This window comes from Kryptolebias marmoratus, linkage group LG14 (assembly GCF_001649575.2).
Source record: "Kryptolebias marmoratus isolate JLee-2015 linkage group LG14, ASM164957v2, whole genome shotgun sequence".
NCBI classification, from domain to species: Eukaryota; Metazoa; Chordata; class Actinopteri; order Cyprinodontiformes; family Rivulidae; genus Kryptolebias; species Kryptolebias marmoratus.
In genome coordinates this window covers 17,077,741-17,094,664 of record NC_051443.1, presented here as the reverse complement: position 1 = coordinate 17,094,664, position 16,924 = coordinate 17,077,741, and the positions used below count along the sequence as shown (strand labels likewise).

The 16,924-nt window shown below is 39.4% G+C and overlaps 1 protein-coding gene across 2 annotated transcripts in view; it reads left to right on the top strand.

Annotated features, from left to right (window-relative positions):
- The first annotated feature begins 15,286 nt into the window (after positions 1-15,286).
- opn4xa (opsin 4xa) overlaps positions 15,287-16,924 on the top strand; it is a 17,564-nt gene continuing 15,926 nt past the window's right edge. Inside the window, exon 1 of one of the 2 annotated variants that reach the window (XM_037979631.1) lies at positions 15,287-15,609. In XM_037979631.1, the coding sequence (XP_037835559.1) occupies positions 15,428-15,609 (182 nt within the window). In that variant the 5' untranslated portion in view covers positions 15,287-15,427. The remainder of the gene's footprint in view (positions 15,610-16,924) is intronic. The other variant, XM_037979632.1, reaches the window with a different exon arrangement.

The following is a 16,924-nucleotide window of genomic DNA, read 5'->3' as shown; positions in this document are numbered from 1 at the left end:
TTGAAAGGTTCATTAAAATCTGCCCCATGGTTCACGAGATGTTTTGGTAACAGACACACACACGCAAACACACACACAGACAGGCAGAAACATAACCACCTGCCTTCGCCTTTCTCCGGCAGGTGATAAATACAGTATAAATGACCCTTCAGAAGATGTTACAGGCATACAAAAACAGTTCATGGTCCAGTTTTCAGTTCTTAAGAGGAAACGCCTTTTACTACTCCGTGATGCTTTCACTCAACACTTCGATTGTAATTAAAAAAAAAGGAAAAGAAATAAGATCAGTTTGTCTCTTTGTTCAACGAGAATAGGACCATTTAAGAGTTTTGTTGTTCCCCTGCCTGTGCATGCTGGGATAGCCTAAAGGCTGTGCAGCACCAGCAACAGGAACACGCAGGTAAAGAACTGAATGAAAGAAAGCCAGCTTCTCCGCTGTATAAACAAACCCATCAATGTAAAGCCAAGTGGCTTTCAGAAGACTAGAATGAGAGACTGACAGCAGAGGAAGAGATTTTAGAATGGTGTGTCATATTTTTTGGGGGGTTGATTCAAAGTTTAACAGAAGTTGTAAAGTAAAAAAAAATAAAAAATCCAAAGTTACGGAACAAGCTGTAGAGCAACAACATTCATTTCACCTGGGCTGAAATGATTACACAAAATATTGGGTATGACATTGTTTGTTTTTTCATGCCTCCGGAACAGTCAGAGTGAGTTTGCATTATCTCTATCAACCTGTAGTGTTTTATTTATGAACAGCATCACGGTTGATGTGATCCAAGGACCACAGGTTAATGCTGACTAACAGATATGGACCTGAAACTACGAACTGCTTTTAAAGATCGTGACAAATCTGGAAAAGAACATGTGTTTCATGATCTGAACCAGATTTAGGTTAGCTTTAAAGGGGCAGTTCAGAGCTTTTGAAGTGGCGTTCTGTGTTACCAGTAATCAATATCCTACCTGCAGCAGAAATCGCTCAGCGTATTGCCAGTTTGGAATATCAGGTGGAGGTTCTCCCAGGGGAACTGAGCTAATGGCGAATCTGAGCAGGGCCCAGTTCAAAGCAAATTTCTGCCATCTTAAAACAACTCCAGTCCCAACAAGTTCATCGTGGTTTATGCAAATGGTAATTTATAAACCTTTAAACCGCAGACACTTTTGCATTAGATGGATATTTACATGGAAGCCTAGGAGTATTCAAACTAAAGACTGGACCAGCAGTATTGGTCCGTGCGAAACTCATGTGGCAAAACAGTATGTGTTACATTAGTACTGGTGCATGAAACCCAAACATTTTACAGAGCTTCAAGCAAACGTTTTTCTAATGATTTTTACACCACCTTACTTTGCATCAGACAATTTCTCCACCAGGCTGCATTTAACACATTTCATTTTGCAACATAAGTTTCACGCTAACTATTTCTAGGCTGAAAAAACAAATCAGTTTAAACCTCCCCAGGCTGGGAGGCGATCCCACAACCTTAGAGCGGCAGCTCTAACCACTGCTCTGCAGTGCCACCTCCACCTCAAATAATCTCAACTATTCTTTTAACCAAAAACTGCCTAAAATTTAATGACTAAAGCTCTGATTCTACAGCACAAAGCTATTACCCTGTTAGCTGCAGCCCTTACTAAAATACCTAAAAACAACAGAAATATAAATTTAAAAAAGCACTAAGCATTGGTTGGAAAAACTCCTGGTAATTTGTTCACAAAAGTGTTAATCTTTTCTAATTCTGCATCAATATTTGGGTTTGTTTGACATCCTAAAATGTATTCCATTAAGCCCTGGGTGGAGCAACTGTAACAGACTTTCCAGATATTTTTTACATGTCTTCTCATGGCAGACAGAAGGCTGTATTGTCCACGGATATCTGCAGACGTGTCACCAAAGAAGCCCTCTGTGACCCTCCTCTGCCTCATCCAGACAGAGTTGTGAAGATAATGGTGACCGAAAATAGATCCATCTCAGAGAGTTCCTTTATGCGCGAGCTCTGCGGGTGCCATAAGTCCCACGAGCCGAAGACTTGAGTGACTCTAATAAATATTAAATTGTCAGGAGGAGAAGCATGAGTAAGCTGAACGAATCACCACTACAGAGGGGGTGATGAGGAGATGTGTTACTCATACAGAAAGGCCTCCTTTTATCGTTTGTGGCATCGTCTGGACAAGCATCTTAATTTCGGACCATTTTTGACCAGAGCACTGACAGAAATATCACAGATTCCCCACAGAGGTTTTTTGTGAAAATGAAACGAGTCACACAAACAACCCAGATCACAGCATCTGGTTCAATTTAACATTAAGCTGGGAAAAAAATAATGTGAAACAAATGTTCCACACGGCCAATTGTTTTTGTTTTTCTAAAGCCTAATCCTGCCTCTCTGGGTGGGATATACCCATCCCCATTGATCATTTTTTTTTGTTTCAGTTCTTGTACTTAATGATAGAAAATCATGTACGAAATAACTGCCGTCGACTTTAATGAGTTATGCCACACGTTGCATACAACAGAAGTGGAACATTTTGTCTTCGTAGAGGAATAAACTGTCACAACACGAGATGTGTGGCTGTGTGCAGTGAATTTAACTGTATAAACAAAATCAACCAAAGACAAAATGAAGACAAACAGCTGACATGCTGCTCCAGAACTTCATCGTAGTCAAAAAGAAAGGTTGTCTCAATTTTTCCCTTATGAAACTTAACGCTAGCTTTAGGCCATGCTGGTGTTTTTCAGGCGTATTTAAAAAAAACAAACATCAGGAGCTCAAAATAATCGTTGTAGCTACTGAGTTTAAAGAGAAATTGAAATCTTGTACAACACTCTGAAAGTCCGATTTACTAAAAAGTGCTCTGTGCTTGCATTTAGCTCCAAATGTTGCAAATCATTTGCTTCCTCTATTTGCTCCTTTTCAGCGTAGATTCACAAAGAAAAAATACAAAATATAGATCCAGTTTGGCAGGTGTGTTTAATTTACATAAGGTTCTAAGATGTTATGTAATAGTTTGCACATTTTTGCTCCAAACACTGAAGAATTGCAAAAGAAATTCATGCAAACTGGTTTGAACAGACAGCACAAGACAATTATTGTTGTTAATAAAATCCAAACAATGTTTCAAATTTTTAACAATCTCTGCCAACATATTTCTTACGGCCTACTGCAAGCAAAAAAAGTAAACTGACTGACTTTAACCGTTATATGAAAGGATGAAAAGACTGTCGGCACACAGCATTGCCTTATATTTCCTGTTTTTTTGTGTCCACCTCATGCATGGTTCATTCTGCATTATGCATGCGGTTTGCAGAAGTGCCAGCTGTCCGCCCGAGAAATCTCAGCTGTCATCCAGCTCAGAGCCTCGGATCAGTCCTGGCACAGGGGGCAGAGAGCAGGTAGTCAGGACAGATACGAAAGGATTCGTGCAGCTCTCAGTTGATCCATTAGGACACGCCGCAATTCAGACGTGGCCTGCTGCCAAAGAGGCGGCCATTGTGGAGCAGTATCTGCATCCACCGCAGTCACCGCTCAAACATTTTAGGAGCATTTGTCGGCATTATTCTCGCATGAACTGCATGCGCGCTGAGATATGAGCTAGCACGAGGAGAAGTGTGTGAGACTGTGTGTGCAAAAGTGTGTAAATAAGAGCACTTGGTACTATCGAAGTGCAGGCAGGACTATGACACTGTTATAAATAGAAGGGAGGAAGTAAGGAAGGTTAAATCTCTGATACTAAATGAGTAGAGGAGAGCCATTTAAAACCCCACATGTCCGTTTTGACCTATTTCGTCATAGATAGTCCTCCAAGATGCTCCAGCTATACATCATGAATGGCAAACTAAGGTAGTTACAGTATTTGTTTTTGTGCAACTACACAGTCAGGTAGTAAAATGGGTACAGGCTTGCCCTCAAGGTGAGTGCTACCTGTAAGTGTTTACTGGAGTCACTATAGCTGCTATAGCTGCATGGCGTGTGAATAGATTATTATCAGTCATGGGTAATTTTTCTCCCCCAGTATGAAAAGAGGAGCCAGTAAGCTCTTTCCCCATTATGGAAACAAGAACTCCACCGCAGTAAGCACTTACAGTTGTTGATGTATATTCATTTACTGCCCTGCGTGCTGCAGATTTCTCACCCCCCCTCGATTGACTTTTTCCTACGAGAAGAAAAGCTGGCCAGATGAAAAACAAAAATGAACTCTTTAAGATTCACTTCTTGGCAACCGTCCAAACTATGAACCCCTGCAGGAGAGTTGCGCTCAGCTGTCTGTCTGAGCACAACTGAGTTGCTCAACCCTTCTGTCATCCTTCACTGGCTGCCCTCGCCAGCAGTCTGTAATCCCGACCACTGATACTTACCTGACTTTAAACCCTGACTTTCGGCAGCTGTCGGCGGCGCCCATTTCCAGTAGACATGTGGGGTACCGACGCCCCTCGCCAAAGTGGCACAGTGTCAGACTCTGTGCTGGCTTTACGGTTTTTAGAATTCAAAGAGAATCTGCCAGGGCCTCCTCCTTCTATATTACTAAATAAACAGGACGGGCTAAGTGCTGATCTCAAGCAGTGCACAAAGATGAAAAGCTCCCCTGGGAAGGGTCACTATTACGCTGCTTGTTGTCCACTTGTTTAATGTATCTGGATCAGTTTACAGATCTGAACTGAGCTATTTTGTTTATAACCTCAAGCTGTCATGCCTGCTCGCTTAAGAGCTCGGCTAAAAGAGCGCTGCATGAAGCTGGGTCGGGGTTTTCACAGGACCCGGAGAGCCCACTGAAACGTAACAAGGTCACATTAATTGGAGAAGGAAGTGTCGAGGATGTCTTTGGGAAGGAGCGGCGGGGCTTGAGAGTGACAGCAGAGAGGGTCAGATCCAGTTTCTGTCCTGCTCCCCTCTTCTAATCCAGCCTGGTATGTGTTGAGATCAGAGCAGGTCCCTTTCACTGCAGCCGTCCGGTGGCTCTGAACTGGGACTTGCTAAGGCTGTATTTCCTCTGCTTCTGCACATTCAGTGTGGAAAGCACCAGAGGACAGTCTGGCACAGTCCCACTGTGGGAACAAAGTTTGTCGAAAGAAACTTGAAGTGAAGCGACCCAGCAGAAAGTCCCATCAGCCATTTCAGGGTCTGACCTCAAGGAACACAGTACTCTACAGCGGTGTGTTTCCCTTGATGTATTTATGTCATAAACACTGTACTACTCATACACACTCATACACAGGAGCCAGTGTGTGTGAGTGCAGGCTCCCAGTGACACGCAAGCCTGTGACACACACACTGAGGCACACACACACACACACACACACACACATATCATGCTCCCTGTCAGTAATACCCACCAGGATATTATGTCTCTCTCAGCAGAGCGGACAGTTGATCACAGCAACACGGCCACACGGTCACTTTGATGTAAATCACGTAGTGCAGTCACCTTGAAATTGATCTAAATCACACATCAAATCAAATCGACTTTATTTAGAGCACATTTAAAAACAACCACAGTTGACCAAAGTGCTGTACAATAAAACAGAAAAACAATATAGCCAAAAACATTCAAATCATTGAATCCTATACAAAAGCAAATAAAATCCAAAATTACATAAATTGCTTAAATTGAGGGAGCACACTTGAGAGAAAAATCTTATCTTAAGAAATCTCATTTATGTTCTTATTCATGCTGCAATCAGCTTTTTAGAAAATGCTTTGATGTAGTGTGCAAAGTTTTTAAACCACTTCAAGCTTTCAGACTTTCTTCTAATTTCTTTAAAAAATGATCCGGTTTTAACAGTTTTTCAGGCTTTTTGAAGGTCATACAGTTTTTTTTAAATTAAACTTTGACAAATTAGTTCAAAATACATGCCTCGGAGTGAGCAACATGTTGTTTTAGGCATGTGTGGCACAAAACACACACACACACACACAAAAAATCAGGCTGAACATGCCTTTCTTCTAACCTTTTGTTTAAAACATTTTAACATATTTTAATATAGATTAGATGAAAAAAATGCAGACAGTTCTTCAGTAGAAGCACCAACTTCTGCTTAGAATTTGTTCTATTCCACTTTTCAAACATGAAACTTTAAATCCTAACCAACAGAACATCCTTCTGACCCGCTCCTATAAAGAGTGATCATGTAATTGCATGTGTTTGTGTGTGTGCACGTGTTCATTTGTCTGTCTGTTAGCAAATATCTCATAAACCATTAGGCAGATATTAAAGAAACTCTCAGAAAGTAATCATCGGATGCACATCTACAATTGATTAACTTTTGGACTCGGCTTGATTTAAGGTGGCTGCCACAGCTAATCAACCTTAGTAAACACAAAAATGTCTATAGATTAGTCAGTTTTACAGATATTAGGATAAAATTTGGTGTGGTAGTAGCTGACAGTCATTCTCTTTGTTTACTTGACAGTAAATAGGCGAGACAAGATCTTTGTTTAAAACTTTGGCAGGCAATGCAGCCGGTCGTATGCGTTCAGTTTTATCTCTAAGATGACATGATTAAAAATGCAGGAGTTGTTTTTGTTTTGACCTCTTGTGTATCTGAAATCACCAACCAGTTTGCTGTTTTTACAAACAATATATTTAGCATAAATGCATGCGCTCCTCTTCCTCATAACCCTTTTTAAAAATGGTATGATTATGGCAAAAAACATCATTTGTTATTTTTTGGGGGATTTAGCAGGTGCAAAATGGAAACTCTGCATAAACATGCGTCTCAGTGAAACAAGGTTTCACACGGCAAAGGCTCAAAGTTCAGATTTTAACTGCCAACATTAAAAAGCAAATGCTTCTTATATTTACTGGATGGAGCGAGAAACAATAACCCCTCTGGGAATTATACTTCACAAAAAAAGGGTTTATTGTACTTGAGTTTTTGCTGCTACAATGTGATATATGTTTATACTCGGTTCACTTCCCTTTAAGAAGAATATTAGATCATATTGGTAAACACAGACGTGACTAACACTGTTCAGTTATTCTTTGCAATAAAAAAAAGGTGAGTTGACTGAAGCAGTTGCCTTGAACTTTGTCTCACTATTAGCACTTGACAACAAACACAACAGATCTCGAAGGAAACAACTGGATATGGTGCCTTTAATCTAATCAGTTCATGTGATAGTAGAGGTTGTGGGGAAATAGACTCAACGTGTTAAGTTGCTTCCAAGGTTAAATCAATTAGTGATAGCTACTGTTTTTATAAACAGATCCAGGAACAAACACCATACTGAAAAAAAAATAATTTGATGAATTTTATCAAAAGGTGCAAATACGTAGTTTGACTCTATGAGCTAATGCCTGAAATGACCATAATATTGAAGATCAAATTGATCAAGTTAAAATTTAGCAGATTTTTTTGGTCAGTAGACACCCGTCTGATCTTATACGGATAAAAAAAAAAGACTGCAGTGTGTGAAATATTGATTTAAAAAAAAAAGAAAGAAATATGCTGGAATACTCTTGTGTTACCGTCATGCCCAACAGATGAAAGCCAGGTTTAGTTTGTAATCATGTTCCTTCAAGGCCGAGAAGGCTGTTCGACCCCTACGGTCAGTGAGTCATGTTGGGCTGGGAGAAAATTTCAAACTCCTCTCATTAGTTGAGTCCTGCTGATAGCAGACGTAGCTGCAGACATGTGTTTGGGTTCACAGGTCAAAGTTCTGAAATCAGATGGGCGGCATACATTTCTGTCTGGCATTTAACAAGAGAAAAAAAAAGTCAACACTAACAAAAGTCCACTTTGTAGAAGCAGCTGAGTGTCATTTTAAAGCAACGTAATTAGTTAAAAAACATACTTCTTTCCCAAGGGCTCAGATAAGAGCTCGGCGTTGGACGTTTCTGGGACAACTTGACGGCGTGTTAACTTTATCACGAGCATAAGCAGATAATCAGGCTTCATATCGCACATCGCCGCCATTCAGAGACGCTTTATGAGATTAAGCCGAGAGCACCACAGCTGTCTGTTTGACCTGTGATGGGAAACTCGCTGCAGGTTGGGATGCTGCGTCGGTTCGTGTTACCTACGATTGGCATGCGCGAGTTCGAGAGAAGAAGCAACGCGGCTGACACAACGAGACAGCTGAGAACACAGCCTTGTGAACGAACGGGCCAGAAACATCAACAAATATACTCTTTCAGTCCAACCAGGTGCAAAACGAAGCCGTATAGAAGGCAGGTTTGTCTATATGGTCTCAAAGTAAACGCTGCAATCTTGCAGGTCATTAAATGTTAAAACGTAAGAATGTTCAGAGAAAGGAAAACGTTGTAAAATGCAAAAAATGCCATAAAGTTTGGGTTTGTAGTCTTGTATAAGTCAGTTATAGGGTCAATTATCCGGCTCTGAGTGAGAATCAACACACTCGTGCATTCTTTTGAGGCTGTTTTTTGCTTTAAAAAAAAAAAAATACTGTTTCATCACAGGTGCAAAAGGGCAACGCTTTGGAAAGAGACAACTATCATATTTCCAATACGTTTCTCTGGAGAACAGAAGAACTTGGGTACCTGTCGCATGTGTAAAACAGAGAGGTGTCAAAACTGAAACAAGACCGGCGTATATGTGACAAAAGGAGAAACTGCTGTGAGGGATCAGTTGGAAGAAAAGAAGAGACCTGGCTCCCCCCCCCAACACACACACACACAGCAGATGGGAGCTTTATCGTCGTGGCCGCAGGGCGAAGAGGAGAAGACAGACCACAAGAAAGGCTGGAGACATGGCTGGACAGTGACACATGTCCCTGTGCGGAGGGGGATTTTGGCTCACCTGGCCTTTGGAGTGTCATCGTGTTACCGGTCGTGTCAGGAGACTCCACCCTGTCCGCCTGCGCCGCATTGTTCCGCGCTGCATGTGGACACCAGGATAAAGGAGAATGGATAGTGGAAAAGAGAATAGGCTTGGCAGTGGGAGTGAGACACATTTTAGTCTATTGTTGCTGTTGTGTTTTTTTTTAACACGGCTAAAGTGAGGGATGAATCTGATCAAAGAGGTGTATATGATTGCTTTGTTGGGTTCTGGTAGAAATCTACCTGCAGTGGTGAGGCTGAGGTGACCTTTAAGGGGTATAAAATGTCCTTAACGCAACATCATCTTAAAAAGAGCTGTTTTTAATATCACTTGAATCTTCTTACCTTGACTGCCATGTAGGAGTCCCACAAGGCTCTATTCTTAATCTAGTTTATATTGATGATCTACCAGACTAATGACAAAACGTTAGTGTCCAGATGTATGCAGATGACCATCTGTAACTCTTATACTTGTAAAGACTCAAGTGCAGAAATCTTGTCTTTTAATGGATACTAAAGCAACAACAACAACCAAACTGTATGGTGTATGTCACCATCTGACACATTCAAAGAAGCCATGAGAACATTTCACAGCTGTAACGAGAATTTTACACAAGAAAAAAAGTGAAAACATGACGATAAGAAGGCAGGCTCAGTCATAACACACCCGAGATGAATTTAAAGCCCAAAATAAGCAAACCTTAATGCCAGTTTCACCATTTTCATTCCTATCTACACAGATCTAAGGCAGGCCTTTACTTGCGCTGTTGAAAATTCTCATCCTTAGGTTTAAACAGCTCAAGCAACAAAAGGTAAAACGCGAGACAGATGATCGTAACACAACACAAAATAAATACAACTAATAGAAACCACGGCAGATGCAATCTACAAAGGGGCAGCTTGTGTTTCTGATTCAGCTTTGAATCTGGCTGCGCTCTGAGATATTTGTAACTTGACGTTTATAACAAACAAAAAATATTAACGTCTTGCAAACATAAAGCACTTAGGGCTAAGAAATGAGGAACAGTCTCAGATTTTTCCATGTAAATACCTTTGGAATGGAGCCGTCGTTTTCCACACACACACACACACACACACACACACACACACACACACACACACACACACACACACACACATACACACACCTGCAGGTGAATGCACTGGAGGAGACCTTGAGGTTCTCTGCAAGGAGACTGAAGAAAAAAAAGCTGAATGCAAGCTTGCTGGAGGTGCTGCAAGATCAAGACCAGCCTACCCGTGGGTAGTAAAGCTAAGCTTTCAGGGGTGAGAGGTTACAGACATCGGAGTGGTCACACACGTGTCAGAACAGTATTTACAACTGCAGAGGCCCACCTCAGACCACCTACAAGTGCTCCTTCGCTCCAGTACTGTACATAAGCAGGAGGTTCTGGTTCTCCGGACCCACTAGGTGGTACTAAAAACCCACGAACAGCATCTTTTTATCCTGACATCCTGGAATGAAAGGCTTGTATCAAAGGATTGTGAATGTATGAACTCTGATTTTATTTAATCAGAACAGGAATATGCCGACACTGATATCACGTTGAGCTGAATTAAACTTCAGATAAAAAGGCGACCCTCCTTACATCCCCACAATGAAACTCGGCGTGCAGCCTTTGGGCCGTTACGAAGGTCACTTCAAGAGTGCGTGCCTAATGTTATCGGAATGCATACTGGCTTCAACCAATGACACATACATACTAAATTTGTAACTCAAATATTTAAAACTCCATATGCAACATGAGAGCATCATCCCTCATTGCAATGCTATGAATATCTTTTGATCTGTAACCAGTGATCATACAAAATAATGCTCCTCTAAGTATGCCACTTCCAAGTTCAGGGAAAATACATGCTTTGAATTAAATAAAAGCTGCAGGCAAATGTGAGACAGATGACATCTGTCTTTATTTTTAATCCAGTAAAGACAGAACAGCCCTGATCGGATGCATTTTTCACTTATGGTCCGCTTTAATTTGACATGTGTTAAACTGCAATATGTTGTACAGTTAAAACAATTATTTATCATTTTCTAAAAATGGTAACATTTCTGTAACACCAGTAAATAAATCTCCAATATGGGGTCAAACAACTAAAGAGCTCTTTAAAGTCATCATTGAACGCCTATAAAACAAGAAGTGTTTGTGTTGCATAAACATATATCTTATCTAAGAGTGCTTAGCAAGTGCTGGATACATTATTCATATGTAAAAAAAACAAAATAAATAAGTAAATAAAAATCGCAGCTCATCTTCCTGTCTGTCTTGCAGACATCCTTTTTTCATATCAAGCCCATCAGTTTATGTCAAAGTAGTTTTTATTTATTTTATTTATTATTAAATATTTTTATCCTTGGCAGTGGTAGTGAACCAAAAGCGCATTGTTAGGTAATTTATTTATTCATCATTTTGTGCATATCCAACTGTAAATAGGTTTGGAACTTCATTTGTCGATCTTATTTTTGGACAAAAAATTAAAATGTTGCCCTCTAGTGGTTACAAGTAAATATCACAGGGCAGTTTTTGCTCCCACTGAAATTTAACTGGTCATAACAATAATTTATTTTTTAATTTTTTTTGTTGTTGTTTTTTTAAGGTTGACAGAATAAAGCTTTGTCTTTTAGTTGAGTAAAATCTTACAATGGAAATTTACGTAAATAAAAAAAAACCTAGTTAAATTAATTAATTAATTTAATTTAATTTAATTAAATCATGGGGCATTTTACTGAAAATCTATAGGCCTACCTTGTAATTAATAATAATATCTTAAAGTTTAGACACATGAGACTGAAACTGTTGGGTTTGTTATCCTAATTAAGATTGACCTCTGTTCTTTGTATGAAGAACGATGGAGAAGTTTTTCAAACAAAGTAGCATATATTTGTACACTTTGTTTCAATGTATTTTCTGTAAAAGAGAAATAACTTGAATGTAAATTTGTCTTTTTCTGAGTACCTGGCTTCTCAGTAAGTTTATCTTTTAGAGGCCAATTTTTGACTGAAACTTGATTTTTTCCCCTTTGTTTAAAGGCTACACAAGCATGATAAAGGGGTATTGTTTTTGCACATGCAAATCATTTTTATAATGATCTTTTTTTTTCAACTGACATTGGAAAGAAAATTAACAAACTTGTGTTCTGACATTTTGATTTGGAAGATGCAGACAATGTGGCTCTTTCATCTTTCAACAATTTTTACTTGTTTTTTTAATCTGGAACTTTTAATCCACCTCTTTTGTCTTTATATCGCCTATTTTCTCTTGTCCAGAATGCTTTTTTCATTGCTACAGCTGAATGAAGCGACATGTGAAGCTGAAGCTGTACTGTCTGGTCATATTTTTCAAATCTAAAGAGACGACTTTGGTTGTGTAAGGTTTTAATTATTACATTCCTGAAGCTTTGTCACAGCAATATAAAGTGAAACTTATTTACAAGATTGCAATACGAGATTAAGTAAGTAATTATAGCATTATCAAAAAATATATAAATGCACTTTTAATTGTAACACTTGCTCAACTGTCATGCAAAGTCTCCCACAGCCCCAAATTAACCTCTTTGCCTTTGCCTCCAGATACAGAACGAGTGATGACAAGCTGCCTGATGATGAGAGATGGATGGTTCACATTGTGCTATTTGGACTTTGACTCATCCTGCTGTAGATATTATGAACCACATTTAGAACAAAAACACTGCATTAAACAACAGCACAGAGGGAGGGAAAAAATGGAAGCAGTTAGCTGTAGCAACTGATAAACCATCCAATAATGCCTGACCGGTGCAAGAAGCTCCGGTGTTCAGTGTCTTGACTCATTACTCTGCAGTCTGATGTGCTGTCATCACCTCTCACTGCTCTGCCTCACATGTTGTCTGACTTTGATGATGATGAGTCTTTAACAAACATGACAAATTAAAATGACCAGTTTAACATTAAATATGAACGTTGTTGTTAGGGGTCCAAATGCTTGCAGTCCTAATTATTATTATTGCTACTTAAAACTTGCTGTCGAAGTGACCTGTATTTTAATAAAACACACATAAAAACAAGCTGGTTTTCTAATGAGCTGCAGTATAAATGCCACTGAGTGACAGCACCAGTAGATTTCACACATGAATGATTTTGTAAAGCTCTGCCTCGACCACTGGGAGTTCACTGTGTCACTAAGGTTAGTCAGTTAATAATAATTTCTCTCTCTCTCTCTCTCTCTCTCTCTCTCTCTCTCTCCATTGATACAAGCTATGACTAAATCTGTAGTAATCAACACAGACACATCTGCAGAAGCTCTTTAAAATAAATGAGGGTCTGATCCTCTGTGCCATTAGTTAATAGTTTCACAAAATGATGGCTGTGGGCTCAGAAATAACCTCTAACCTTTGCCTCATTGCTGCTGCTGAGATGCTTAATACATAAAAAATAAGAACACTGATATAAACCATGTTCTATGAAAGCAAGTTATTAGTGTGTCACTTATCAAAGGATGAGATTTATCAGAATTATTAAGACAACTTAGATGGTTTGTCATATAAAGCTATCTGATAGATCCTCTATAGAAAGCATATGATGAAAGAGCAGGCTCTTACACTACCTAAAATAAGCTGTAATGAGAATATTTAACAGGACATGTTGAGGGTTCTGGTTGTTATCTAGTTGAATTTGAGCATGTTCCAGATATTTCATGAACACTTCGGGAAATTGATTCAACTTGTGAAAAAGTGGCATTACAGCCCTTTTTAAACCAATAACGGGATAGTTCTGTGGAAAGATTAGAAACTATTAATATTTTACAGGTTATAGATAGATTTATTTTTTGGAACAACCTCAGTTTGGGAAAGTAGTTCAGGTGTGTCTGGCTGGACGAGCTGACAGCCAGTCGAAGACCGAAGTGGACTCCTGTCATGTTAAATCAACTCCAGACTAAAAGTTTCATTGAGCTTCATGCAGTTGCTATTATGTAAATCTTCACAGTGCTGTCAGGTTTCCATTCCAGCAAAAACAATATGATTTGGTAGAAATGCCCTAAGCTGCATCTAAAGTGCTACAGCTGCATGAAGCTGCTGCTACTGAATCTATTTGTTCTTGTAAATAACCTCAAAATTCTGCATAAATAACCGTGTCATTCAACAAGCTATCTACAACAGGTAATAATATTTATAAATCTGTTTTATAATACCCAGCTTTAGTAAGTTTTTGTAGTATGATGATCTCAGGTTCTTTCTTTCCTTCTAACATATTCGTATACTAAATTTAGTGCGATCTGTCATTTCACTGACATACAAAATTACCTGAACATGCTAAATTCACACCTCTTCGAAGGTGCCAAGCAGAACCGAACAGTGAAGAAAGCTTTGAAAAGGTCACGTATGTTCTGTTGAGCTGTTTGAGGTCAATGTTTATTCCCTGAGCTGTATTTGATTTATTTTTGAGAACGTTATGATTTCCTACAAGATATTCAAAATGTTCTGAAAGCTGTCTTTGTCTTAGCTCAATGCAGACAACAGTTAAGCATTGTACATGTGATGGTAAAATCCTCCCCCCAATGGATCAGCTGGTCGTCACAACTCTGTCCTTTGACTCAATGAGGTAATAGCTAAAAGGACAACAACAAAACGGAAAAACAAACCATGAGAAATGCATAAAATAACAGACTCTTTCCTGATAGGATTACTTTTACTGGTTGAAACAAGTGTACATTGATAGGTCCTTTTCCCTTGGAAGTGCAGTGACCCAGAATCGTAAAGGCTTATCCTTCTCCTGCTAGATGGCATCGACACTAAATCTTCTCCCTAAAGATTCAGTGTAAGAAAAGAGGAAAAAGAAATTAGGAACAAGAGGAGATGCTACGGCCGCCTGCTCGGCTGTACATGAGACGATCAACACCAGGAGGCTTTTATCTCTGTGCTTTTCTCAGAAATCTCCTCACACAAGGATGAGCAGTGAACGAGTATGATACTTTGTCAAAAAGGTTTGGTGCATTTAAAAAAAACTACAAAACATCTGTCTGCAATTCTCAGAGCACTCGGTGTGATATTAGGACAACTGGGCTGAGTCACTTTCACACATCCTGTGGAAACACGTGGTGCTCGAATAAAGGGTATCTGATAGGAAAAATAGCAACGTATGAAAAGCAATTTGTAGAAAATTTGCCTGCAATCATAATTGGGAATGAAAAACACATGTTTAAAATGAAACTAACAATGCATATCGCCCACCGCCTCGCTTTTAAACAAAGATCTTGTGTGGAAGACTCTCAGGTGCTTCCACGCCAAGATTTTGTTCAACATCTGCGTTATAGCTAGTTTTGTGTTCGCTAAAGTTGATTACCTGTGGTGGCCATCTTGAATTTGGTTGACCATAAATTTGAACTGGTTGTCATTCAGTGATCAGTAAAATTCATCCAGTGGTTCATGGAGAACTTTACTAACAGACACATACACACAGTCACCAGCAGTTACATGATCGCTCACCTATCATGGTGATATGAAATAATATTTACAGTAAAGCTGATACTCACTCACACGAACATACCACACTCTGGATAGATCAGTTCATTGTGCAGATGAGAGAGACGTGTGTGATGAGTAGTTACCAGGGGGATGGGCCAGAGAGCGGCTGCTCGCTTTCAGTCTCTGCATGCTTGTCCTCCGTTTAGCCCTGACAGCAGCATCAGCTTATTATTGTCGCGGCGCACAGAGCTCCATCGTTGTATGTCAGGAACTAGAAAATGAAGATTTAAGCTGTGGGACTTTTCACCTGCTGTGCACCTCTGGGCTCTTTCATCATCCTCCACCTGCTCGGACGCAGACATTTACAAGGTGCAGTAACATTTTTGTTAATAGAATCCTTTTCTAAAGAAAACATGTCCATATAACTGAATAAGAAACTTGCATGTAGGTTTAGGAAAACACTTAAACTCAGCTTTTATGAAAGTTTCCCAATCAATCTACCCTGTTACAAACAAACACAAGTAAATATTAATGTGGGATTAGCACACATGATGGAGGTAATGGCACAATGGGGCTTGATGTTTTACGGATATCTTCTTTCTGAGTGTGAGTTTAATAATTGTCACTTTAATGAGCAACCTCGGTTACTGACATTCCTATATAAATCAAAACTATAAAATGTTTAAATGTATCTCAGCATAAAATGAAAACAACCTGAATTATTTTATATACGATATGTTAATAAGTCCCAATAATCCAATTACTAAAATATTATTATAAGCACCCTAGTTGATAATGGTTCACAAAAGATGGCAGAGAGATAAGATTTGTTTTTATTAGGTCACACGTGATGTGCTTTGATTTGGGAGGAAGTGAGGAGACCGAGAGCTGGTTTGATTCACAAATGTGCACTGAGCACAGCAAGAACTCGGTGTGTTGATGTGACACTCTGCAGATCCACGAGCAGCTCGGGCTGCACCGCAAGACACGTGTCTTTACTTAGATACTGTTCATTTTTCACATTACAACTCAAATTGTAGCCCTAAGTGTTTACAATTGAGCTCAGATTGATTAATTATTAACTTTAGCAGAAGGATTCTGTAAGAAATGGAGCATAATGTAGGTTTTTTTATTATATTCTTTCAGGTTCACTACTTGCCATCACTTAGTTCAGTGCTGTTAGTCAGAGGCAGCAAACAAATGAAACAAATAAAATGAATAATGTGATACATGATATTTTGCAGCTCTGCCTCGATACAGACTCTGATAACTCTGATGAGAAGCAGGCAGAAAGTGTGCTTACATGGGTCAATACGGGTAAAATGACACAGACACTATTATTTTATTACATTAACATATTATGAATATTCTTCAGTAATCGCTGCCATGTCTTTCCATCAGTTTTCATTGTCAAACACTCCTTGACTTTAAGAATGGTGCTGAACTTGTCATATACACGAAGGTTTCTGTCCATAGAGCGAGACCAAGACCAAACACGGAGACAAGGATAAGGTAAGTGCGTTTATTTTACAGGTGTGGCTATGTACAAAGATCTTTTCCTGAAGGAGTCTGCAAGAGAAGGAGAACTGGGTGAGTCTCGGGTACAGGTTGATTTCCAAGATGGTTGCGAAGGTTACAATGTCTCTTTGTTTGCTTACTGGTCCTAGCGGGAGATTGCGGCGTC